The following is a 25,796-nucleotide window of genomic DNA, read 5'->3' as shown; positions in this document are numbered from 1 at the left end:
CCCCCACCGGTGTTGAAGTTTAGATGAGGTTAATCAGATACAAACATATTTGTAGAAAGCAGAGACTGCCTTGAACAGTGTATAGTGAAATACCAAGCTTTCAAACTTTTCTTTGAAGATAAGTCCACAGAAAGGCAAAGGCAATTGACTGTGCAACAAAAAAATGTTAGGAAATGAGCATTTACATAGAAAAAAAAGAATCAAATTCTGAAGAAGAGTATTAAGAGGAACAAAAGATTCTAATCTTACATTTCCCAGAGAAAGCAAAATAACAATGTTGAATAGCCCAATCATTATCTTTTCTTCTTTTTTTTTAATTTTTAAAAATGTTTATTTTTGAGAGAAAGAGAGAGTATGTAAGCAGGGGAGGGGCAGACACAGAATCTGAAGCAGGCTCTAGGCTCTGAGTTGTCAGCACAGAGCCCGACGCGGGGCTTGAACTCACAAACTGCAAAATCATGACCTGAGCCGAAGTTGGACCCTTAACCAACTGAGCCACCCAGGTGCCCCTAGCCCAATCATTTTCACCAAGAACTGGACATTTATTCTAAAGCCATGGATCAAATAATGTCTGTGTTCACTATCATTCAGTCATTTTCTCTAATTATGTTACTTTCAGAAGACGTACTTAGGAAGTGGAAAATTTTCACTCCAGAAGCATTTGTAAACATTTGAGTGGATCTCAAATAAACAAAGGCATAGATACTACTGCATTTTTTGGAATTTAGTGAGAAGTGGGATTTTTATGAATCTCTGTCAAACTTACCTTTATGTCTAATGCTTTCCCAAAATATTTGTATATTTTGGGCTTCACTTGAAAAAACATGTTTCTGGGGTGCTTGGGTGGCTCAATTGATTGAGCATCCAACTCTTGATATTGGCTCAGTTCATGATCCCAGAGTTGTGGAATTGAGACTTGTTTTGGGCTCCATGCTAAGTGTGGAGACTGCTTAAGAATCTCTCTCCCTCTGCTTCTCTTCCCTACTTGTGCTCTCTCTCTAAAATAAAAAAATAGTAATAATTTAAAAATCAAAAAAATAAAACACATTTCTAAATTAAAATAATAAAAGGTGTTTTTCTATCAACTATGCAAGGATAGACTGACAAATCTGGCTATATTCTTTATTTTTATTTATTTATTTTTATTTTATTTTATTTTATTTTATTTTATTTTCTTAGTTTATTGTTAAGTTTGTTTCCATATAACACCCAGTCCTCATCCCCACAAGTGCCCTCCTCCATGCCCATCACCCCCTTTCCCTCTCCCCCCCCCCCCATCAGCCCTCAGTTTATTCTCAGCATCCAAGAGTCTCTCATGGTTTGCCTCCCTCCCTCTCCCCAACTGTTTTCCCCCTTCTCCTCCCCCATGGTCCTCCGTTAAGTTCCTCCTAATCCACTTATACTTGGAAACATATGGTATCTGTCCTTCTCTGCCTGACTTACTTCACTCAGCAAAGCACCCTCTAGTTCCATCCATGTGGCTACACATGGCCAGATTTCATTCTTTCTCATTGCCATGTAGTATTCCATTGTATAGATAAACCACATCTTCTTGATCCATTCATCAGTTGATGGACACTTAGATTCTTTCCATGTTTTGGATATTGTTGAGAGTGCTGCTATGAACATTAAGGTACATGTACCCCTATGCATCAGCACTCCTGTATCTCTTGGGTAAATTCCTAGCAGTGCTACTGCTGGGTCATAGGGGAGTTCTATTGTTAATTTTTTGAGGAACCTCCATACTGTTTTCCAGAGGGGTTGTACCAGCTTACATTCTCACCAACAGTGTAGGAGGGTGCCTGTTTCTCCACATCCTCGCCAGCGTCTAGAGTCTCCTGACTTGTTCATTTTAGCCACTCTGACCAGTGTGAGGTGGTATCTCAGTGTGGTTTTGATTTGTATTTCCCTGATGAGGAGAGACACTGAGCATTGTTTCATGTGTCTGTTGGCCATATGGATGTCCTCTTTGGAGAAGTGTCTGTTCATGTCTTCTGCCCATTTCTTCACTGGATTATTTGTTTTTCGGGTGTGGAGTTTTGATGAGTTCCTTATAGATGCTGGATACTAGCCTAGTCCTTTATCTGATATGTCATTTGCAACTATCTTTTCCCATTCCGTCAGTTGCCTATTAGTTTTGTGGGTTGTTTCCTTTGCTGTGCAGAAGCTTTTAATCTTGATGAGGTCCCAGTAGTTCATTTTTGCTCTTGATTCCTTTGCCTTTGGGGATGTGTCAAGTAAGAAATTGCTGCGGTGGAGGTCAAGGAGGTTGTTTCCTGCTTTTTCCTCTAAGGTTTTGATGGTTTCCTCTCACATTCAGGTCCTTTATCCATTTTGAGTCTATTTTTGTGTATGATGTGAGAAAATGATCTAGTTTCATTCTTCTGCATGTTGCTGTCCAGTTCTCCCAACACCATCTGTTAAAGAGGCTGTCTTTTTTCCATTGGATGCTCTTCCCCCGCTTTGTCAAAGATTAGTTGGCCATACATTTGTGGGTCCAATTCTGAGTTCTCTATTCTAGTCCATCAGTCTATGTGTTTGTTTTTGTGCCAATACCATACTGTCTTGATGATTACAGTTTGTAGTAGAGGCTAAGGTCTGGGATGGTGATACCTCCCGTTTTGGTTTTCTTCTTCAATATTAATTTGGCTATTCAGGGTCTTTTGTGGTTCCATACAAATTTTCATGGGTAGTCATGACATTTTGACAATATTTATTGTTCCGACCCATGAGCATGGAATGTTTTTCCATTTCTTTGTGTCTTCTTCAGTTTCCTTCATAAGTTTTCTATAGTTTTCATTATACAGATCTCTTATATCTTTGGTCAGGTTTATTCCTAGGTATTTTATGGTTTTTTGTGCAATTGTGAATGGGATCAGTTTCTTGATTTCTCTTTCTGTTGCTTCATTATTGGTGTATAAAAATGCAGCCAATTTCTGTACGTTGATTTTGTACCCTGCAAGATTGCTGAATTCATGGATCAGTTCTAGTAGGCTTCTGGTGGAGTCTGTTGGGTTTTCTATGTAGAATATCATGTCGTCTGCGAAAAGTGAAAGTTTGACTTCTTTACCAATTCTGATGCCTTTTATGCTATATTCTTTATAAAACATATACATATAAAGAAGGTCAATTTTGAAAAAGTTTTTGACATTTTTAGAAGTTAAGGCTCAAATAGCAAATATTATTCATTTCTATAATGAACAATATATAGATATGTTAGTTACTTTTTTCAAAACACATGAACATAATCAAATACATGAATCCATTACTTTTCCTTTTTTGTACACTAATATTTATTTTATTTAAAACTGGCATGATTGGGGACTGGGTGGCTGGGTGGCCTTGGTGGCTCAGTCGGTTGGGCATCCGACTTCGGCTTAGGTCATGATCTGACAGCTTGTGGGTTTGAGCCCCGCATCAGGCTCTGTGCTGACAGCTAGCTCAGAGCCTGGAGCTGCTTCAGATTCTGTGTCTCCCTTTCTCTCTGACCCTCCCCTGCTCACACTGTCTCTCTCTATGTCTCAGAAATAAATAAAATATTTTAAAAAATTAAAAAAAAATAAAACTGGCATGTTTGTTCACATAAAGTTCAATAAAATAAAACTTTTAGTTATCTGCATTTCTTTTTTGGATATTATCACTATACATTTCATTTCATTATTATTACTGAAAATCATTTTGTCCTGTACAAGAGGAGGGTTGTTCAAAAGTGTGTCTGTTGGGGCGCCTGGGTGGTTCAGACAGTGAAGCGTCCAACTCTTGATTTTGGCTCAGGTCATGATCTCATGATTCATGAGATCGAGCTTCACGTGGGGCTCCGCACTGGCAGTGCCGAGCCTACTAGGATTCTCTCCCTCTTTCACTCTCTCTGCCTCTCCCCTGTTCATGCTCTCTGTCTGTCACTAAAAATAAGTAAACATTAAAAAGAAATGTTTCTGTCTCTTCTGTCAGATACAGCAAATACACCTCTGGCTACAAAAATACCAAGTAACTCTGCTGGGGGTAAACTTTAATTTCTTAACTCCTGGTTGTGCCACCTGCACATTCTAGGGCACAACAAAGAGAGACTCTCCTCTCTAATCTCAATTCATCCTTAAGAAAAAGTATATTATAAATAATTTTTTAGAATAAAATAAAATATTGGACTCTAAAATAGGATTCAATTAAAATTAAAATTTGTTTTCATTTGAAAATGGCAAAATATCACTGTGAAGTAAATTTTAAAACGGTACCTGATCCTTTTGCATTTCTGTGTAGCTTTGCAAGGGACACTTTGAGATTCAAAAGAAGAATTTATTGAACAACAAGAGGTTACAGGGATGATAGTAGAAATAGCCAGACACTGCCACGAAGAACACAGTAGAAGCTGAGAACAAATGGAGTTAATCTCTGAAAACCCATGTCTTTATTGGTTTTAATTTTTAAGATGAGTTCATTTTTTAAAGTTTATTTCTTTTGAGAGAGATAGAGCATGAGCGTGTGCACACATGAAGGGGGAAGGGGTGAAGAGAAAGGGAGAAAGAGAATCCCAAGCAGGCTCTGTGCTGTCACTGTGGAGCTGGAGGGAGGGCTGGATCCCACGAACCCTGAGATCATGACCAGAGCCGAAATCAAGAGTTGGATGCCTAACCAACTGAGCCACCCAGGTGCCTCAAAACACATTTTATACACTAAATCTCCACTATAGAATCAGAACACACCAGAATATGCAAGCATGCATTCCATTGACCAACAGAGTCATGATGTCATCACATCACGTGTAGCTTCTGGAAGATTCCACCATACATTGAAAAGAGAGTGACAGTGAAAAAGGCAAGTGATGTTTTGGGTTTACCATGAAGATCGTTTTGAACACAAGGAACCCCCTGCAGGATGGCAGGGATCCCCTTGTCCCTGGCCACACTTAAAGAACTACTGTTCTAGATGCTTGATATTTTAAAAGTTATCTATGAAAATTGCTGTACTTTTTTTTATGTTTTGCAACCCTAAAGCAGGTATTGGTAATTCCACGTCAGTATCCTCCTCAGCCAAGGCTTATTCTGCCTTCTCATAAAGTTAACTCTTATCAGCTTGTCAAGTCATATTAATAAGGCTAAGAGTAAGAAAGTGGAAGAATGGGGGCGCCTGGGTGGCTTAGTCGGTTAAGCGTCCGACTTTCGCTTGGGCCATGATCTCGCGGTTCGTGGGTTCGAGCCCCGCGTCGGGCTCTGTGCTGACTGCCAGCTCAGAGCCTGAAGCCTGTTTCAGTCTGTGACTCCCTCTCTGACCCTCCTCTGCTCACGCTGTCTCTCTCTGTCTCCTAGAAATAAATAAAACATTAAAAAAAATTAAAAAAAAAAAGAAAGTGGAAGAATGGTGGGCACTTTTATTTCATGAAATTAACTAATTGATTAATTAAAATTAGAGAGGAAATGCATAATCTTGGTTCAAGGCTAGGCTTTGTTGGTGTAGAATCAAGTTCCTTGTTCCAGTTTGACTGGAAGGAATGAAGATTTGGATAAGAACATCAACCTTCCCTATCTAGGGTCTTGCTGCTCCAGCTTAACTGTGGGAAAACCTGGCTACAGGATCACAGGGACAAAGGCCTTAGCTTCCTCTCTCACATAGCAGTTGTAACATTTTTCCTGTCCTGTCGTCTAGTTGGAACATCGCATCCCCAGAGCTCTCTCGAACATTGAGTTTAATGTGATAATTAGTTACAATTACATTGCTCATTAAACAAAATGATTTTACACTAATGTGCTATTAAGACTGGAAAGTTGTTAAATTGTGAAATACCTCGTGCTATATGTCTTTGATTCTAAGATGCACATTTGGATACATTTTAACAACACTGAAATGAGAATGTTTTTTCTTTAGTTTATTTTTTTAAGATTTATTTATTATTTTCGAGAGAAAGCACAACAGCAGGGAAGGGGCAGAGAGAGGAGGGGACAGAAGAACTAGAGCAGGCCCTGCACTGACAGCAGCAAGCCCCATGCAGGGCTTCAACCCACAAACCCATGAAATGTGAGATCATGACCTGAGCTGAAGTTGGACTCTCAACCCACCGAGCCACCCAGGTGCCCGAGAAGGTTTTTTCAAAGATGCATCAGTTTAACTGGTGGGGTTTCCTCTCCCATTTTTGTGAAATAAGTTTTTGATTATATTTCTCTTGATATAATTACATATGCTTATTTCATGAGGAAAACTAGAATATATTTCCTCTTTAATAATTTCTATATTTTTTCTATTAAAAGTTTAGAGAATCTGGTGATAATTTGTTATGTGTACAAATATTTTCTGAAATGTGCATTTCCACATTATGTGCCTCATAACAGTTAGGAAATGACCATTAAATTAAGTTCATGTAAATTGTTCAAAAGGTTGCTCTCCTTTTCAAAAAAAACCTTTTGGGACGCCTGGGTACCCCAGTCGGTTAAGCACCTGACTTCGGCTTGGATCACGATCTCATGGCTTATAAATTCGAGCCCAGCGTCAGGCTCTGTGCTGACAGCTCAGAGCCTGGAGACTCTTTTGGATTCTGTGCCTCCCTCTCTGCCTCTCCCCCACTCCTGCTCTCTTTCTCTCAAGAATAAAATTAACATTGAAAAAATCTCTTTTGCTTATGTTTTAAGTTTGATGTTGAGTATTTAATTTTGTTCATAATAGGTTTATTTTAGGACAGTGGAACTTATAGAAGAGTCCATTGAAGGGTCTCAAGGTTTGAGTTTCTACTTCAAAATTAATGGATTGCCCATATTTCTGAAAGGCTCAAACTGGATCCCAGCAGATTCGTTCCAGGATCGAGTAACCTCTGACTTGTAAGTCAACTGTTTTTTCATTTCTTCTTTTTCTTTTTATTAATGGTCCCACAAAACTAAAGAGTTACTCATTTTTTTGCTTTCTTTCGTTCCAGTGGAAGCAACCCAGAGATAAGACAGAATTCTAGGATGATGGAAACTTTAGAATGGAAAGGAGTTTTAAATAATATATTCACTTTTCATGAGCTATAGATAGTCTTAACAGCTAAACTACTTGAGGCTGCTGGAACCGTCCAATTTTTAAAAAACTATCATATATTTCCTCTGGAGGAACAAGAAAATGTCTAGTGCACATTTTGGATAGTTAGTTCCTGGAAAAAAAAAAAGGTTAAATTTGGCTTTAAAAAAAATCTTAAATACTTATGTGCATTCTTTTTTAAAAAAAAATCCATATTTACTTCTTCGTTCTGAGCTCTTTGCATATTCTTTTACTTTTACCTTACTAAAAAGAACTTTAAAAACTTTACAATTTTAAATCTAGAAAAAAATTTGAAGTGTTTCTCTGTATCTTTGAGAATAATCACACTTTACAAGGAAATAATATTTCCTGATTGCGATTATAAATTTTGCGATAGTAAAAATGAACTTAGTGAAGTGAAAATAAACACATTTAACTTATTTAGATATGGATAAATTTGCATTGTAGCATAATATATGGTATTTAGAATTTGCTAAAAAATTGTAGTAATTTGCTTTTACTTTAAACTGTTTAAGAGAGAGAGAGAAAGAGAGAGACAAGGAGGCAAACTATTAGACAGAACCTTAACTATAGAGAACAAACTCAGAGTTGCTGGAGGGAAGGTGGATGGGGGATGGGCTAGATGGATGTTGAGTATTAAGGAGGGCACTTGTTGAGATGAGCATTGGGTGCTATATGTAAGTGATGAATCACTAAGTTCTATTCCTGAAACCAGTATTCTTTTATATGTTAGCCAACTAGAATTTAAATAAAAACTTGAAACAAGGAAAAACTTAAAAATAAAAAGATAGAGAAAGGCAAACCTAGAAACAGACTCTCAACTATAGAGAACAAACTGATGGTTGGCTACCAGAGGGGATGTAGGTGGAATCATGGGTTAAATAGGTGATGGGTATTAGAGAGGGCACTTGTGATGAGCACAGGGTGTTGTACTTTTTTTAAAAAAATAATTGTTTATTTATTTTTGAACTCAAGAAATGTGAGATCATGACCTGACCTGAAGTCGGATGTTAACTTACTGAGCCACGGTGTTGTACCTAAGTGCTGAATCACTGTATCATATACCTGAAACTAACAAGACACTGTATGTTAACTAACTAGAATTTCAATAAAAATGCATTCAAAAACAAAAAAGAAAAAGAAAGCCCAGAAGTGGACTCACAACAGTATGATCAACTAATCCTCGACAAAGTAGGAAAGAGTATCCAATAGAAAAAAGACAGTTTCTTCAACCAGTGATGGTGGGAAAACTGGACAACAACATACAAAAGAATGAAACTGGACCACTTTCTTATACCATACACAAAAATAAATTCAAAATGGATGAAAGGTCTAAATGTGAGACAGGAAACCATTAAAATCCTAGAGAAGTCAGGCAGCAACTTCTTTGACCTCAGTCATAGCAACCTCTTACTAGACACATCTCTGGAGGAAAGGGAAACAAAAGCAAAAATGAACTGTTGTGACTTCATCAAGATAAGAAATTTCTGTACAGGGAAGGAAACAACCAGCAAAACTAAAAGGTAAACTTTGGATCAGAGAAGATGTTTGCAAATGAGATAGTATCCAAAATTGGTCATCAAACTCAATTCATCAAATTCAACACCAAAAAAAACAAGTAATCCAGTTAAGAAGTGAGCAGATGACATGAATAGACACTTTTCCAAAGAAGACATCCAGATGACTAATAGATACGTGAAAAAAGGCTAAAACATCACTCATCATCAGGGAAATACAAATCAAAACCACAATGAAATACTACTTCACACCTGTCAGAATGGCTAAAATTAACAACTCAGACAACAAGAGATGTTGGTGATGATGCAGAGAAAGGGGAACCCTTTTACACTGCTGGTAGGAATGCAAACTGGTGCAGCCGCTCTGGAAAACAGTGTGGAGGTTCCTCAAAAAGTTAAAAATAGAACTACCCTGTGATCCAGCAATTGCACTACTAGGTATTTACCCCCAAAATACAAAAATACTGATTCGAAAAGGCACATGCACCCCAATGTTTAGAGCAGCACTATCGACAGTAGCCAAATAATGGAAAAGAGCCCAAATGTCCATGGACTGATGAATGGATAAAGAAGTGGTGTGTGTGTGTGTGTGTGTGTGTACATATATATAATGGAATATTAAGGAGCCATAAAAAGAATGAAATCTTGCCACTTGAAATGATGGGGATGAAACTAGGGTGTATTTTGCTAAGCAAAATAAGTCAGAGAAAGACAAATACCATATGATTTCACACATACGTGGAGTTTAAGAAACAAAAGAGATGAAAATGGAGGGAGTAAAAGAGACAGGCAAAGCACAAAACAGACTCAACTATAGAGAACAAACTAAGGGTTGATGGAGATGGGCTATATGAGTGATGGGTAGTAAAGAGGGCAGTTGTGAGGACCACTGGTGTTTATATGCAAGTGATGAATCACAAAATTCTACTCCTGACACTAATATTCCACTATATGTTAGCTAACTGGAATTTAAGTATAAACTCAAAAAAGAAAAAAAGAATTAAAACAAGCAAACAAACAAAACTAAGCTGTGTATATTGTCTTGAATTTCATATGAAAATGAAATTATTCTCCAGACAGAGACACAGATAATTTGCTCTCTTTTCCTTTTCAAAGGCTCCTCTCCTGGCTGGTTTTGGCAGTGGCTGTTTACCACAGCTATGCCAATTAGTGAACCTGCCCATGGGTGCCTTTGCTGAAGCACAGTGCTCTGGGTCCTTGGCCAGCCAGTTATTGGCTTCTTGATTCCTCCCTGGGCTCTGTTCTGGAAATGCAGGGTAGATGTTCTCAAAGTGGCTGTAAATTGCTAGATTTTCCTTTGGGTCATGTGAATAGGAATTGGAAAAATCAGAAAGGAAATTTACTAGAGAAAGAAGCATAGCTGGTGCCCTACTTACGATGGTTCAACATGATTTTTTTTTTTTAAATGTTTTATTTATTTCTAGGAGAGAGAGAGACAGCGTGTGCAGGGGAGGGTCAGAGAGAGAGGGAGTCACAGACTGAAACAGGCTCCAGGCTCTGAGCTGGCAGTCAGCACAGAGCCCGACGCGGGGCTCGAACCCACAAACCGCAAGATCATGACCTAAGCGAAAGTCGGACGCTTAACTGACTAAGCCACCCAGGCGCCCCTCAACATGATTTTTTGACTTGACCATGGTGGAAGAGTAATATACATTCAGTAGAAATTACACTTTGAATTTTAAATTTTGATTTGTTCCTGGGCTAGTGATATGTGGTAGAGTAATATGTCATAATGCTGGGCTGTGGTGGCGGCCACAGGTCCCAGTCAGCCACATGATACTGAGGGTGATCAACCGATGTACTCACAACCCTTCTGTCCCCATTAACCATTAGTTTTTCACTTTTGTGGTAGTATTCAATAAATTACAGGAGATATTCAGTCCTTTATTAGACTGTGTGTTAGATGATTTTGCCCAACTATAGGTTAATGTACATGTTCTGAGCACATCTAAGGTAGGTTAGGCTAAGCTAGGATGTTCGATAGGTTAAGGTGTATTAAATTCATTTTCGACTTAGCAAGATTTTCAACTTACAATGAGTATTATTGGGATATGATCCCATCATAAATTGAGGAACATCTGTACTGGACTGGAGGAATTTAAAAAAGGAGATAAAAGTAAACTAGGTACTGGGGTGGCTTGGTTGGGCGTCTGACTCTTGGTTTTGGCTGAGGTCATGGTCTCAAAGGTTGTGATAGAGCCCCGCTTTGGGCTCTGCACTGGCAGCACAGAGCCTGCTTGGGATTCCCTCTCTCTCCTACTCCACTCTCTCTGTTCCTTCCCTGCTCATGCTTTCTGTCCTCTCAAAATAAATAACCTTAAAAAAACGGGGGGGGGGGGCAAGCCAGGAACTAATATGCAAACTTTGATTTTTGTCTCATAATTTGCAATGATTATATAAAATTAGCTCATACTTTCTAATGTTTTACAACTGTTTTAAAAATAGTATAATAACAGTGTGAATTTAGAGGGTAGAGAAAAAAATATAACCCACACTTTTTCTAGGTTTGTTTATGTGGTTACAGTCAATGTTTATATAATTTCCACCTTCTCCACTTACTACTGTATCCAAACCATCATAATTTTAAAATGTGTTTTTCTAACATAGATTTGAAATGTATATATCAAGCACAATTTGTTTTTTAAAATATTTTTTAACAGCCCCAGATTTTCAAATTAGCATTTGTTTTTAAAATTTCTTCTATAGGCTACAGCTCCTTTTGCAGTCTGCTGTGGATGCTAACATGAATACTCTCCGGGTGTGGGGAGGAGGAATCTATGAGCAGGATGAATTCTATAGACTCTGTGATGAACTAGGAATAATGGTGGGTATTGACAGCACTTTATTGATTGATATGTTACTGTATCCTCACTTTGACCTCCTGTGTTCAAAGTGGGTGATATTGCTCATTTCTTCTTTTCTCAGAGCTGAGAATGATACTCCATTTTTTTGCAGAGGAATAAATGGCATCTTGCAAAACCAGAACCATGGCTGATGGCGAATATCATAATTATGTAATTATTTTTACGTGGTAGACATTCTATGTATTTTTGTATTTGTAATTTTCTTTGTGATATGAGGGTATGATTAAATACATTTAAAATGTTTGACTTTAAGGAGATCCAGCAAGACCTAGAGAGAAGAAAAATAATAAATGAGGAAAAAGATATGTTTCCTATTGTTATTAGGTATTCCAGACATGTTTTGCATTGTGAGGATTAAGCAAAGGAAATATATTCTTTTAGTTCTAGTATTACAGTTCTAAAACAGAAAGTACTCCATAGAGGAATAGTAATTATAAGAATACTGATAATATGGATGGTCATGATAATATGACAGCATTCTGTCATATTTATTGAATGCCAAGCGTTGTTCTCAGTGCTCTGCATCTATTATTTTATTTCATTTTCATGTCCATCCTGTGAAGTAGTTACTGCTGTTCTCCATCCCCATTTAACCGATACGGAAACTGACATGTGGAGGAGAAGTTTAATAACTTGAAATCAAGGTTCTGACTCAGGTCAACTGGTTTGGGGTCTGTGTTCTTAACCATCGCCTCCTAACAACCTCCCTAGAAATGGAGTTTGTGGTTTCATTATGAAAATTTCTATGTAGTAATCGTTTTTGGCCATGAAAAGTTAATTCCTTTATAAACAAAGACTGTTTCCTAACGGTCTGGTCCCTCGCTCAATACCAAATTTCTAGTGGAAATTACAGAGTATCACAGTGTGGAGAGGCTGGGGGAAGGTTCTTTTCGAATTTCATATTCCTTTCAACACATTCACCGTTTCCTTATTTGAATTCCCCTTTCTTCTGTTTCTCGTCTCCCTACTGAACACTTTTTCCTCTCAGATCTCCCCCACAGTTTTGTGCCCTTCTGGAAAGTTGTGCCGTCTATGAAAACCTTTATTGGGCACTGCTTTAATCACAGTATTGCTCAAATGATCACCCTCATCAAGCTAACTTGATTTTTCATTTGCCTGAATGATAATTCCTGACATTCAAAATGAGGAATTTCTTTCAGTGTAATAAAATCTATGGATGTGCTTTATTGCCTTTTATTTGATTTGATAGGTATGGCAGGATTTTATGTTTGCCTGTGCCCTTTATCCGACTGATCAGGGCTTCCTGGATTCAGTGAGAGCAGAGGTTGCTCACCAGGTATGTTATTACCATTCCAAGAAGAAGGAAAATGCTTACGTTTCTTTTTCTTTCCTTCCTTCCTTCCTTCCTTCCTTCCTTCCTTCCTTCCTTCCTTCCTTCCTTCCTTCCTTCCTCTCCCTCTCTCCCTCCCTCCCTTCCTTCCTTTCATTTTTCTCTTTACTAACTCCCATGAAAATCAGTCCTATAATTGACTTCCCTGGTCTCATGGCTTTAACACGACCTATATACTGATGATGTTTCAGATTTATCCTCAACTCTGACTTCACTGCTTGAATTCCTGGTTCTTCTATCCAGCTGCCTACTTGGGACCTCTGCTTGTAGGTTTCAGAGTCCTCTCAAATGTTAACATTTCCAAACCAAACTTGCATGATCTTCTCCAAACCTGCTTTTCCTATAGTTTTCCTTACCTCAATAAATGGCACAGCCAGTCTTCTCAGCTCTCAGGTCAAAAAGGTAAAGTGATTCTTGACTCCCTGATTTCCTCTGCATCCATATGTATACACCTATATTTATAGATCTTCAAGTGCAAGGAAGTGATTATAACCTAGCTCTGTCCACTGAAAAGGACTAGAAACAATGAACAACCTAATAATATTGAGTATCCTTCTATTGAAATAATTTTTCCCATTAAGAGAAGGGCTTCAGGGGAGGGCCCAACATGGCAGAGAAGTAGGGGGATTAGAACTTGCCTCATCTCTCAAACAAAGAAGTGTTGAAGCGAAAGGACTGTGACTTTGAACCCCAAAAGTCCAGGAGGAAAAGAGAAGGAATTCTTAGAGAAATGGGTGATCCCGGGCCTGAGACAGGAAATATACTAGATGATCCTGACATACAGATAACAAGGAAACTATCAAAGGTCTGTCAAAAAGAACTTTGACAAGACTATCACCAGCCAATAGTAGGATAGTTTGAGTTCAATAAGGATAAGACCGTTAATGGATTGAAATCCATCAAGTACGTTAAATTCTGTGATTTCATAATTATAATGTCTGTGGATGGAAATCCAAAAGAAATGCAAGGAAGCAATTACTGTAATACTCAAGATAGTGGTTACTGTTGGAAGAAGACACTGCAATTAAAAAGGGTGTATGAGGGAGGCACCTGGGTGGCTTGGTTCATTAAGTGCCTGACTTGATCTCAGCCAGGTCATGATCTCATGGTTCCTGGGTTCGAGTCTCACTTCAGGCTCTGCACTGATGCTGATGGCACAGAGTTTGCTTGGGGTTCTGTCTCTCCTTCTCTCTGCCCCTCCGCAACTTGTGCTCACTCACTTTCTCTCTCTCTTTCTCAAAATAAATAAGCTTAAAAAAATAAATACAAGGGGTGCATGAAGGCTTCTGGGCTTCTCTTTATTGGTCTGGGTTGTGGATACAAGACGGATTACCTTATAATAATTTACTGTATCATAGTTGTTTTTTATGTCTGTTTTATTTATTTATTTTAGAAAAAGGTTTAAAAAGTACAAATGAATCATCCCTTGCTCCAAGGCCTCCAATAAAGAGCCTCACCATGCCCTATCCTGCCTCTGCCGGCCTCCCTGGCCCCGTTGAGCATCGTCTTCCTGTGCTATCTTTGCTCTGGAACACTTCCTCATCGCCCTCCCTGTGGGCCACCTCTCTCATTTTCTCCTGGCACCCTTGAGCATGACTTTCTCGGGGAAGAAAACCTTTCCGTATTTGCAAGTCTAGATCACATCATTTGCCCTTTGTGACATATATCAAAATTTGAATACTTGTTAGATGTTTTGCTTCATGCAACACTGTAGTCTCCCTGAGGCCCCAGGGGCTTGTTCCTCTGTGTATCCCCACCACCTGGCTGGGTTATTCATCAGGAAGATAGAGAGATGGACCAATGAACTTTAAAAATATTATAGTTATGTAGGTTGCAAATGTTTCAGTTTTATTTTTAATTTTTTTCATACAAATAAATAAAATATGATATCTATGTGCCTCCAGTTCTTTTATGTATTATTAAAGAGAAGGAGAACTTTTTTTTGCAGTTTGTTAAAATTTTAAGGTAAAGCTCGCCACAGAATTCTAGGTCAGCTAGAAGGATATGTATAGCACAGAGTCATTGCAGCTTTTTGCCTCTTCAGTATTTGTTTTCAGTAGCACCGTAAACAATCAGTCATAGTTGGCCGCAGCCCTCACTTACCTGGACAGGCACAGAGGCAAATAAAGGAAATAGCGTGTGTAAGGCTGGTTTAGAGGAACACAAGACTGTAATTTTTAAGAATGAGAGAAGTCTCTTTAACGCATCCTTAATGCATCTCTGTTAGCATCTTGAATGGAGGCCACACAGAGAACATCAGCTGGGATCCATCACTGTAACCATGCGTTACATGGAAGAGAAGCTGTAAATACCAATGAGGTTATATTGCTAAAATGTGTTGCAAAGGAATTTCTCTTGATCATTGACTCACTCTGCTGTCAAAGAGACTTCATTGCCTTCCTTTGCTGGAGTCCATCTTCTAGTGTGTCCGAGGAGCTGGATCCTTCCACCTTTATGTAGGGCTGGCCCACAGAGAAGCCCAGTTCATCCAGGTTCAATTCTTAGTTGGCAGGATTTTCAGGTAGATTCTTAATTTCTTCCTCTATGTTTAGATATATTCAGTAACTTACTAACCTTAGTTGATTTCTTAGGACATGACATTGATAGTTATTTCTGGAGATATCCTCGTGATGCTCTAATCCTTTTTCGTTTCAATATTCCACGTATTTGTCTTTAACTTACAGGTTATCTCTGGGGTCTCACTTGCTTTGTAAAACCCTCTCTAGTTGTCTTTGTGGTTTTCTGAACTCAGTGGAGACTGTGACAACCTCAATCCCTCTTTCATTAGAAGTGGTTTTTCTACCTCAGTTTTTTCTTCACACAAAACTCCAACTTGTTCTTGAGAAACTCCTCTGTAATATAATCTCTTCTGCCTTTTGTATTCCTTAGAACCTTTTGGTGGCAAGTCAGATAATGATGAGGTTGGTTTATTTTTCTTTTTTAACAAAAGGTATTATATTTTCTTCAGTTTTTATACAGTAGAAAAGTGGAACCCAATCTTATTGGTGTTTATAAAATCTAGGTAAAAAGATTCGGAGAGTCCTTAAAAGGTGTCTCCACAGGTAATGTTACAAGCCATTTTCTAATAAATTTTCTGACACATATGAATTTATGTGCAGAAATGCAGTGGCTAGGAATAATTAGGAATCACTATAGCTCTGATTTTTTTTTCTTGTTGATCATTTGAAAATTAATTTACATTTTTTGAAATTTTAGATCAGGAGACTGAAATCTCATCCTTCTATCATCGTATGGGGTGGAAATAATGAAAATGAAGCAGCGCTGATGACGAACTGGTTTAATATACATGCCAGTGAACTACATACCTACATCAATGACTATGTGGTTCTGTATGTGAAAAATATCCGACAGATTGTCTTGGCAGTAAGTAATGATTTTTCATGCAGTAGAATTTAAGAAACTCTTGAAAATGGATCTATTTGAATATTGGTATGGTATATTGTGCCCTTTTTTAGGTCTACCTTCAACAATATCATTTTAACTTTTTAAAAATTTTTATTTATTTTTTTTTGACAGAGAGACAGAGCACTAACATGAGTGGGGGAGGGGCAGAAAGAGAAGGAGACAGAATCTGAAGCAGGCTCCAGGCTCTGAGCTGTCAGCACAGTCAGCACAGAGCCGATGTGTGGCTTGAACCCACAAACCGTGAGATCATGACCTGAGCCAAAGTCGGATGCTTAACTGACTGAGCCACCCAGGCGCCCCAACATCATTTTAATACAGAGCTGCATGTGAATGGATTATAATGCTGCAGCATGTGAATGGGTTCATGGGTTATGGACTTGTTTAGGAATTAATTTATCTATGGAACTCACCACACATACACCAATATTGTGTTTACACTTGCAGATTATCATGGACTCTTTCTGGAGCCCATCCATGGAACCCCAAAGGTTGAGAATTTCTACTTTAGATAACTTACTGATATGCCCCTTCTTTTTTCTTTCCTTCTTTTTGTTCCTCAGTATATTAATATAACAAATTCTGTGAATTAATTGTCTAATAATAAACCTGTTCTAGTATAAACTCTATTTAGTTGTAATGTCTTATTCTTGTATTCTGTGCTAGATTTGACTTGCTAATATTTTAGTTAGACTTTAAAGATTTATATCCACAAGCAAATTTGGTCTGTAGTAAGAATTGTAAACTCAAATGCCTAGAGGAGCCAAATTTGTTTTAAAAAAATTAAGTAGAGTAGATGAGGCTCACAGAGAGAAGAGGGGACTGTGGTAGTAGGAAAATGGATGTTGGGTCTCATTTATATTCAGCATTTTTTCTTAAAGCTTATTTATTTATTTTGAGAGAGAGAGAGACAGAGACAGCTCAAGTGGGGAAGGGACAGAGAGAGAGAAGGAGAGAGAGAATCCCAAGCAGCCTCTGTGCTGCCAGCACACAGCTTGATGCAGGAATCAAACCCACAAAGCTGTGAGATCATGACCTGAGCTGAAACCAAGAGCTTAACCAACTGAGCCACAGAGGTGCCCCAGCATTTTTTTCTTTTTTTTTTTTATAGAGAGAACACAAGTGGGGGGAAGGGGCAGAGGGAGAAAGAGAGAGCATTCCAAGCAGGCTCCAAATTCAGTGCAGAGCCGGACATGGGGCTTGATCCCACAACCTGGGATCATGACCTGAACTGGAATCAAGAGCCTGATGCTCAACTGATTGAGCCACCCAGGTGCCCCTCTTATCTTTTTGATGATATCCATCCTAACAGGTGTGAGGTGATCCCCCATTATGGTTTTGATTTGCATTTCCCAGATGATTAGTTGAGTACCTTTTCATATACTTATTGACTATCTGTATGTTTTGGGGAAAATGTCTGTTTAGATCCTTGACTCGTTTGTTTGTTTGTTTTTTGCTATTGAATTGTATAAGTGTTTTATATATTTTGGATATTAACCTTTTAGCAGTTATATGATGTGCAAATATTTCCTCCTCCCATTCCGTATTTTCCTTTCTCATTTTATTGATGGTTTCCTTTGCTGTGCAGAGTCTTTTTGGTTTGATGTGGTTCCGCTTGTTGACTTTTGTTGTCCTTGTTTTGGTGTCAAATCCAAAGAATCAGAGCTACCACCAGTGTCAAGGAGCTTACCACCTGTGTTTTCTTCTAGGAGTTTTATGATTTCAGATCTTACATTCAAATCTTTAATCCATTTTGTATTAATTTTTGGGCATGATTGAAGAGAGTTGTTCAGTTTCAGTCTCTTGTCTGGGACTGTCCAGTTTTTCTAACACCATTTATTGAAGAGACTGTCCTTTCCCCATTGTATATTCTTGTCTCCTTTGTCATAAGTTAATTGGCCATGTGTATATGAATTTAATTTCTGGGTTCTCTGTTCTGTTCTACTGACCTCTGTGTCTGTATTTATTCCAGTACCGTAATGTTTTAATTTTATTTATAATGTATTTTGAAGTCAGAAAGCATGTTTCCAGCTTTGTTCTTCTTTCTCAAGATTGTTTGACTATTTAACATCTTTTGTGGTTCCCTAAAAATTTTTGAATTATTCATTCTATTTCATTACAGTGTTGATAGGGATTGCCTTGAATCTGTAGATTGTTTTAAATAATATGGACATGTTAGCAATATCAGTTCTTCCAGTCCATGAGCACAGAATATCTTTCCATTTATCTGTGTCTTCTTCAGTGTCTTATAATTTTCAATAATAATTTCAGTCTTTCACTTCCTTGGTTAAACTTATTCCTAGATATTTTATTCTTTTTGATGCAGTCATGAATAAGATGGTTTTCTTAATTTCTAGGAGTTAATTATTAGTGCGCAGAAATGCAGTAGATTTCTGTGTATAGATTTTATGTCCTGCAATTTTACTGAATTTATTTATTCTGACAGTTTCTTGTGAAGTCTTTAGAATTTTCCACATACAATATTATGTCATCTGAAAATAGTGACAGCTTTACTCTTTCCTTTGCAATTAAGATACCTTTTATTTCTTTCTCTTGTCTAATTGCTCTAAGTAGCACTTCCATTCTTGTGTTGAATAAAAGTGGTGAGAGTAGGCATCCTGGTCTTGTTCCTGATCTTAGAGAAAAGTTTTGAGTTTTTCACCATTGGGTATGATGTTAGCTATGGGCTTGTCATATATGGCCTTTATTATGTTCCCTCTGTGGTTACTTTGTTGAGAGTTTTTATAATAAATGGATGCTGAATTTTGTCAAATGCTCTTTCCACATTTGTTGACATGATAATATGATTTTTTTAAGTAGGCTCCACAGCCATTGTGGAGACCAAGGTAGGGCTTGAACTCATGACCCTGAGATCAAGACCTGAGCTGAGGTCAAGAGTCAGATGCTTAACCAACCAAGCCACCTAGGCACCCTGTTCATGATTTTTATCCTTCATTTTATTAATGATACAAGATGTGATGTATCATCTTGATTGATTTGTAGATGTTGAACCATCCTAGCATCCCTAGAATAAATTCCTCTTGATCATGATGTATGATTTCTTTTTTTGACTTACATGACTTTGCTTTGTTAATCTTTTGTTGAGAAGTTTTGCATCTATGTTCATCAAGGATACTGGCCTGTAATTTTCTTGGGGTGATTCTATTTGGTTTTGGTATTAGGATAATGCTTATCTTGTAAAATGAGTTTGGAAGTTTTCCCTCCTCTTCTGTTTTTTGGAAGAGTTTGAGAAAGATTGGTATTAATTCTGCTTTGAATGTTTGGGACTTTTGTTTGGTGGGAGATTTTTGATTATTGATTGAATGTCCTTACTAGTTAATTGGCCTGTTCATGTTTTCTATTCTTCATGATTCTATCTTGGAAGATCGTATGTTTTTAGGAATTTATCCATTTCTTCTAGGTTGTCCAATTTGTTGGTGTATAGTTGTTCACAGTAATCTCTTACGATCCTTTGTATTTCTGAGGTATCCGTTTTAACATCTTTTTCATTTCTGATTTTGTGTGAGTCCTTTCTCTTTTTCTTCTTGGCAAGTCTAGCTAAAGTTTTGCCATTTTGTTTATCTTATTTATTTATTTATTTAAATGTTTTTGGGTTTTTTTTTTGAGAGAGAGAGACAGAGAAAGAGAAAGAGAGAAACACAGTGTGTGAGTGGGGGAGGGGCAGAGGGGGGGGAGGGGCAGAGAGAGAGAGGGAGACACAGAATCTGAGCAGGCTCCAGGCTCTGAGCTGTCAACAAAGAGGCCAATGCAGGACTCGAACTTGTGAACTGCAAGATTATGACCTGGGCCAAAGTCGGAAGCTCAACTGACTGAGCCACCCAGGCGCCTCTTGTTTATCTTTTTATAAAGAATAAGTTCTTGGTTTCATTGATCTTTTCTATTGTTTTTTAGTCTCTATTTCATTTATTTCTTCTTTGATCTTTGTTATATCCTTTCTTCTAACATTGGGCGAAATTTGTTCTTTTCTAGTTTATTAAGGTGTAAAGTTAGGTTCTTATTTGAATTTTTTGGGTTGTTTCTTGAAATGGTCATTTATCTCTATGATCTTTCCTCTTAAACTGCTTTTCCTGCATCACATACGTTTTGGTATATTGTGTTTACATTTTCATTTGTCTCAAGGTATATTTTAATTTCTCTTTTGGTGTCGTCATTGATTCATTGATTTTTCAGTAGCATATTCCTTAATCTTCACGTATTTGTCAATTTTCCAGCTTTCTTCTTATAATTCACTTCTAGTTTCATACCCTTGGGGTCCAAAACTCTGCTTGATATGAGTTCAGTCTTTTCAAATTTGTTAAGACTTGTTTTGTGGCCTGATCTATGATCTGTCTTGGAGAACATTCCATGTGCACCTTAGGAGAATGTGTATTCTGTTGCTTTTCAATAGTATGTACTGTGTATTGTTAAGTCTATCTCGCCTTATGTCTCATTTAACATTCTATAATTATAAATGCTAAAACAACTTGATAATATGTTATATACGAATATGTTCATATATGAAATAAGGGATAAGGGAAAAGGGAAAGAGATTGTTCCCAACTCCACCATAGAGCCTTTCCTTATGGTGGTTCTTTTTACATTTCTACTTTTTAATAGGCGTGTTATACTTGTATATACTACATGCATAAACATTATATATAATGATATAAATTAGCTTTTTTTGCAGGAAGGAGAAGTAGCATTTTGTTCAGTAATGCCTTCAAAAGATGTAACTTTAAAAAGCTTTAATGTTTAATATGTGATTTAATAATCTGATTGTCTTTATAATTTTTTAAATCTGTAATTGGATATTTTAAATATTTGGGTACCTCCTGAACCCATACAAAAAGAGACATATTTAAAAGAATAGTATGGGGACACCTGGGTGGCTCAGTCGGTTAAGCGTCTGACTTCAGCTCAGGTCATGATGTCACGGTTTGTAGGTTTGAGCCTCGCATCGGGCTCTGTGCCGACAGCTAGCTCAGAGCCTGGAGCCTGTTTCAGATTCTGTGTCTCCCTCTCTCTCTGACCCTCCTCTGCTCATGCTGTCTCTCTCTCTCCCAGAAATAAATAAAACATTAAAAAAAAGAATAGTATTGTAGAGGCGCTTGGGTGGCTCAGTTGGTTAAGCGTCCAACTTTGGCTCAGGTCATGATCTCACAGTTCGTGGGTTCAAGCCTCATGTCGGGCTCTGTGCTGACAGCTCAGAGCCTGGAGTCTCCTTTAGATTCTGAATCTCCCTCTCTCTCTGCCCCTACCCTGCTCATGCTCTGTCTCTCTGTCTCTCAAAAATAAATAAACATTAAAATTTTTTTTTAAAGAATAGTATGTGCTTTTGGCATCCAAATAAGTTCAGTTCATGGCACTCTTCATTTATGTGAAGCAACTTCAGTGAGAATTCATGAAAAACTTAGGTTCACATTTTTAGCTTATCTGATATGCTAAGTCATGTGTCATGAAGAATTTTTCTATCTACAAATGGTGATGGTTTAAGCTTTAATTAATATTTATAGAACATTTATTTTATAATCTTTTTTCTCATAGTGTTGGTATTACATGTTTCATATCTGATGGATTTAAGAAATGGATTTTAATATTTGAGGATTTTCATTTCACAGCTCAGTGGTTAAGAGCTCATAATTCCAAGAGGATGAGAATGAGGCACGTGGCCCCACAGTGATGCGAATTGGTTAGGAAAACACTTCCTAGGAACAGCTCTGTATTATGGAAATGGAAACATGAATTCTGGTGGACATTTAGCAATAGCATCCACACGGGGGTTATTTACCATACAGTGTAGCCCTATGAAAGAGAAGTTATTATCCCCATTTTGCAGATAAGACTATTGAGGCTTAGACCTGTTCAAAAAAAATAAGGTTCTGATATGATATTTAAACTCAGTCCATCTGACTCAATAGCCTCTATTATTTTCTTTTTTTTTTTTTCTCCTGCCATGCCTTTTATTCCCATGACCTGTTCATTTCATAACTGGAAGCTGTATCTCCCTCTCCCCTTCACCCATTTTGCCCAACTGCTGACCGGCCCCCTCTGGCAACCATCAGTTTGTTCTGTGTATTTTAGGTCTGATTCAGCTTTTTGTTTATTCGTTTGTTTAGATTCCACTATGAGTAAAATCATGTATTAGTTGATTAGGTCTGATTCAGCTTTTTGTTTATTCATTTGTTTAGATTCCACTATGAGTAAAATCATGTATTAGTTGTGTTTCTCATTCTGACTTATTTTATTTACCATATTATCCTCTAGGTGCATCTCAAATGACACAATCTCATCTTTTTTTGGCTCTGAAGTATTCTATTATATATATATATATATACCACATCTTCCTTATCCATTTGTCCATTGATGGACACTTAGATTGCTTCAATATATTGGTTGTTGTAAATAATGCTGCAGTAAACACAGAAACACATCTTTTTTTGGCTCTGAAGTATTCTATTATATATATATACATACCACATCTTCATTATCCATTTGTCCACTGATGGACACTTAGATTGCTTCAATATATTGGTTGTTGTAAATAATGCTGCAGTAAACACAGAAGCACACATACCTTTTCAAATTAGTGTGTTCATTTTCTTTGGATAAATACCCAGTAGTAGAATTATTGGATTTATGGTATTTCTATACTTAGTTTTTCAAAGCACTTCCATACTGTTTTCCTGTGGCTGCATCAATTTACATTCCTCCCAGCAGTGTGCAAGGGTTACCTTTTTTCCCATATCCTGGTCAACACTTGTTTCTTGTCTTTTTGATTTTATCCATCAAAGGTGTAAAATGGTATTTCATTTTAGCTTTGAGTTGCATTTCCATTATGTTGAGAACCTTTTCATGTGTTCAATGGCTATCTGTATGTCTTTTTTGGAAAAATGTCCATTCAAGTCCTCTGCCCATTTTTTAATTGAATTATTTGGTTTTTGGTGTTGAGTTGTATATGTTCTTTATATATTTTGGATATACATTTATATATATCCCTTTATCAGATATATCATTTCTAGATATCTTCTCCCACTCAGTAAGTTGTCTTTTTATTTTGTTGATGGCTTCCTTTGCTGTGCAAAAGCTTTTTATTTTAATGTCCTCTAAATAGTTTAATTTTGGTTTTGTTCTTGCCTGAGGGGACATATCTAGAAAAACGTTGCTGTGGCTCATGTCAGAAAAATTACTGCCTGTGTTTTTTATGATTTTTTGGATTTTTATGATTTCAAGTCTCACATTTAGCTTTTTAATTCATTTTGAGCCTATTTGTGTTTATGGTGTTAAAAGATTTCATCTTTTGGCAGATAGCTGTCCAGTTTTCCCAGCACCATGTATTAAGGAGACTGTGTTTTTCCCATTGCATTTTCTTGCCTCTTTTGTCATATTAATTGACCATGTAGTTGTGGGTTTATTCCTGGGATCTCTGTTCTGTTCCACTGATCTATGGATCTATTTTTATGCAGTACCATACTATTTTGATTATTTCAGCTTTGTAGTATATTTTGGTTTTTTTTCATTGAAATCTGGAATTTTGATAACCTCCAAACTTTGATTTTCTTTTTCTTTTTTTTTTTTTTCAAGATGTCTTTGGCTGTTTGGGATCTTCTGTGGTTCCATACAAATGTTAGTATTATTTGTTCTAGTTTTGTAAAAAATGCTATTGGTATTTTGATAGGGATTGCATTGAATCTGTGGATTGGTTTGTGTAATGTGGACTATTTAGACAATACTGATTTTCCCATTCCATGAGCATGTGGAGTGTGTGTGGGTCATCTCCATTTTCTTTCACCAGAGTTTCATAGTTTTCAGAGAAGAAATTGTTCGCCTCTTTGGTTAAGTTTATACCTAGGTATTTTGTTCTTTTTGGTGTAATTGTAAATGGTATTGTTTTTAAATTTCTTTTTCTGCTACTTTGTCTTAGTGTATAGAAGCATTATTGATTTCTGGGTATTAATTTTGTATCCTGCAACTTAGCCTCTTATTCTTAAGTACTACACCTGTGTTTCTTAAGTGGAGGCAATTTTGTCCTCAAGGGAGAGGAGGAATGTTTGGCCAATGCCTGTAGACATTTTTTGGTGTCTATAGGGGTACCACTGGCATCTAGCGGGTAGAGGCCAGGGATGCTGCTAAACATTCCCTCTCCCCCTGCCCCCTTTTCCTGGTCTCCAGTACACAAAATTCAGTAATTTTCCCTGGTCTCCAACACACAATGTCAGTATTGCCAAGGTTGAGAAATACTGCACTAGACTGAGTACTACCCATTTTGGTAGAACGTAATGTAAAGGCACAACATGATGGAAAAAGATTAGGAGGAGGTGCTGAGGAATAAGCTAAGTTTTAATAATGACAAGATATAAAGGATTGGCGAATACCAGAAAAGTGCTGGTGGTTGTTGAATGCATAGGCAAATGATTCTATTTTTTTTCTATCAGCCACTTGGCATTTCTAAGACTTGATAGTATTTTTTTAAAAAGTAAATGGTCTGCCACAAATAGACATTTCTCCAGAGAAGTCATACAGATGGCCAGACATGGGAAAAGATGCTGAACATCTCTCATCATCAGGGGTATGCAAATAAAACCTTCAAGGAGGCATCATCTCCTACTTGTCAGAATGGCTGAAATCAAAAAACAAGTGTTGGTGAGGATGTGGAGAAAAGGGAACCCTTGCACATTGTTAGTGGAAATGCAAACTGGTGCGGTCACTGTGGAAGACAGTAGGGAGGTTCGTCAAAAAGTTAAAAATAGAACTACCCAGGGGTGCCTGGGTGGCTCAGTCGGTTAAGCATCTGACTTCAGCTCAGGTCATGATCTCACAGTTGGTGAGTTCGAGCCCCGCGTTGGCCTCTATGCTGACAGTGCAGAGCCTGGAGCCTGCCTCAGATTCTGTGTCTCCCTCTCTCTTTGCCCCTTCCCTGCTCATACTCTCGTTCTTTCTGTCTCAATAATAAAACATTAAAAAAAAATAGAACTACCCTAATCACACTACTGGGTGTTTGTTCCCAAATTACAAAAACACTAATTCAAAGGGATACATGCATCCCTATGTTTATTGCAGTATTATTTGCAATAGCCAAAATTATGGAAGTAGCCCAAGTGTCCAGCAGCAATAGATGAGTGGGTAAAGAAGATGTGGGGTGTGTGTGTGTGTGTTTGTATACATAATATTCCATTAATAATGGAATATTACTCAGCTATAAGAAAGAATGCAATCTTGCTATTTGCAACAACATGGTTGGATCTAGAGAGTATAATGCTAAGTGAAATGAATCAGTTAGAGAAAGACAGATACCATATGATTTCACATTGATGTGGAATTTACAAAACAAAACAAAACAAATTAGCAAAGGAAAAGAGAGACAGACAAACCAAGAAGCAGACACTTAACTATAGAGATCAAACTGATGGTTACGGGGGGAGGGGGCAGGGGGGGACATGAATGAAATAGGCGATGGGATTAAGGAGGGCACTTGTCATGATGAGCACTGGGTGATGTACAGAAGTGTTGAGTCACCATATTGTACACCTGAAACTAATTTTATGCTGAATGTTAACTAAATGTAACAGAATTAAAATTAAAACTTAATTTAAAAAAGTAAATGGTTTGTGTTTTACTGGG

General features: G+C 37.5%; 1 protein-coding gene across 3 annotated transcripts in view; it reads left to right on the top strand.

Moving 5' to 3' along the window:
* Positions 1-25,796, top strand: part of MANBA (mannosidase beta) — a 128,424-nt gene that overhangs the window by 57,176 nt on the left and 45,452 nt on the right. For all 3 annotated transcript variants that reach the window (XM_077755754.1, XM_077755755.1, XM_077755752.1), the window contains 4 exons: positions 6,652-6,803; positions 11,247-11,364; positions 12,615-12,701; positions 15,972-16,139. In XM_077755754.1, the coding sequence (XP_077611880.1) occupies positions 6,652-6,803; positions 11,247-11,364; positions 12,615-12,701; positions 15,972-16,139 (525 nt within the window). The remainder of the gene's footprint in view (positions 1-6,651; positions 6,804-11,246; positions 11,365-12,614; positions 12,702-15,971; positions 16,140-25,796) is intronic.

The sequence above is a fragment of the Crocuta crocuta genome, unplaced genomic scaffold (genome assembly GCF_008692635.1).
Source record: "Crocuta crocuta isolate KB4526 unplaced genomic scaffold, BGI_CrCroc_1.0 scaffold92, whole genome shotgun sequence".
NCBI lineage: Eukaryota > Metazoa > Chordata > Mammalia > Carnivora > Hyaenidae > Crocuta > Crocuta crocuta.
Note: the sequence above shows the minus strand (reverse complement) of the source record. Positions and strands in the feature narration are given on the sequence as shown.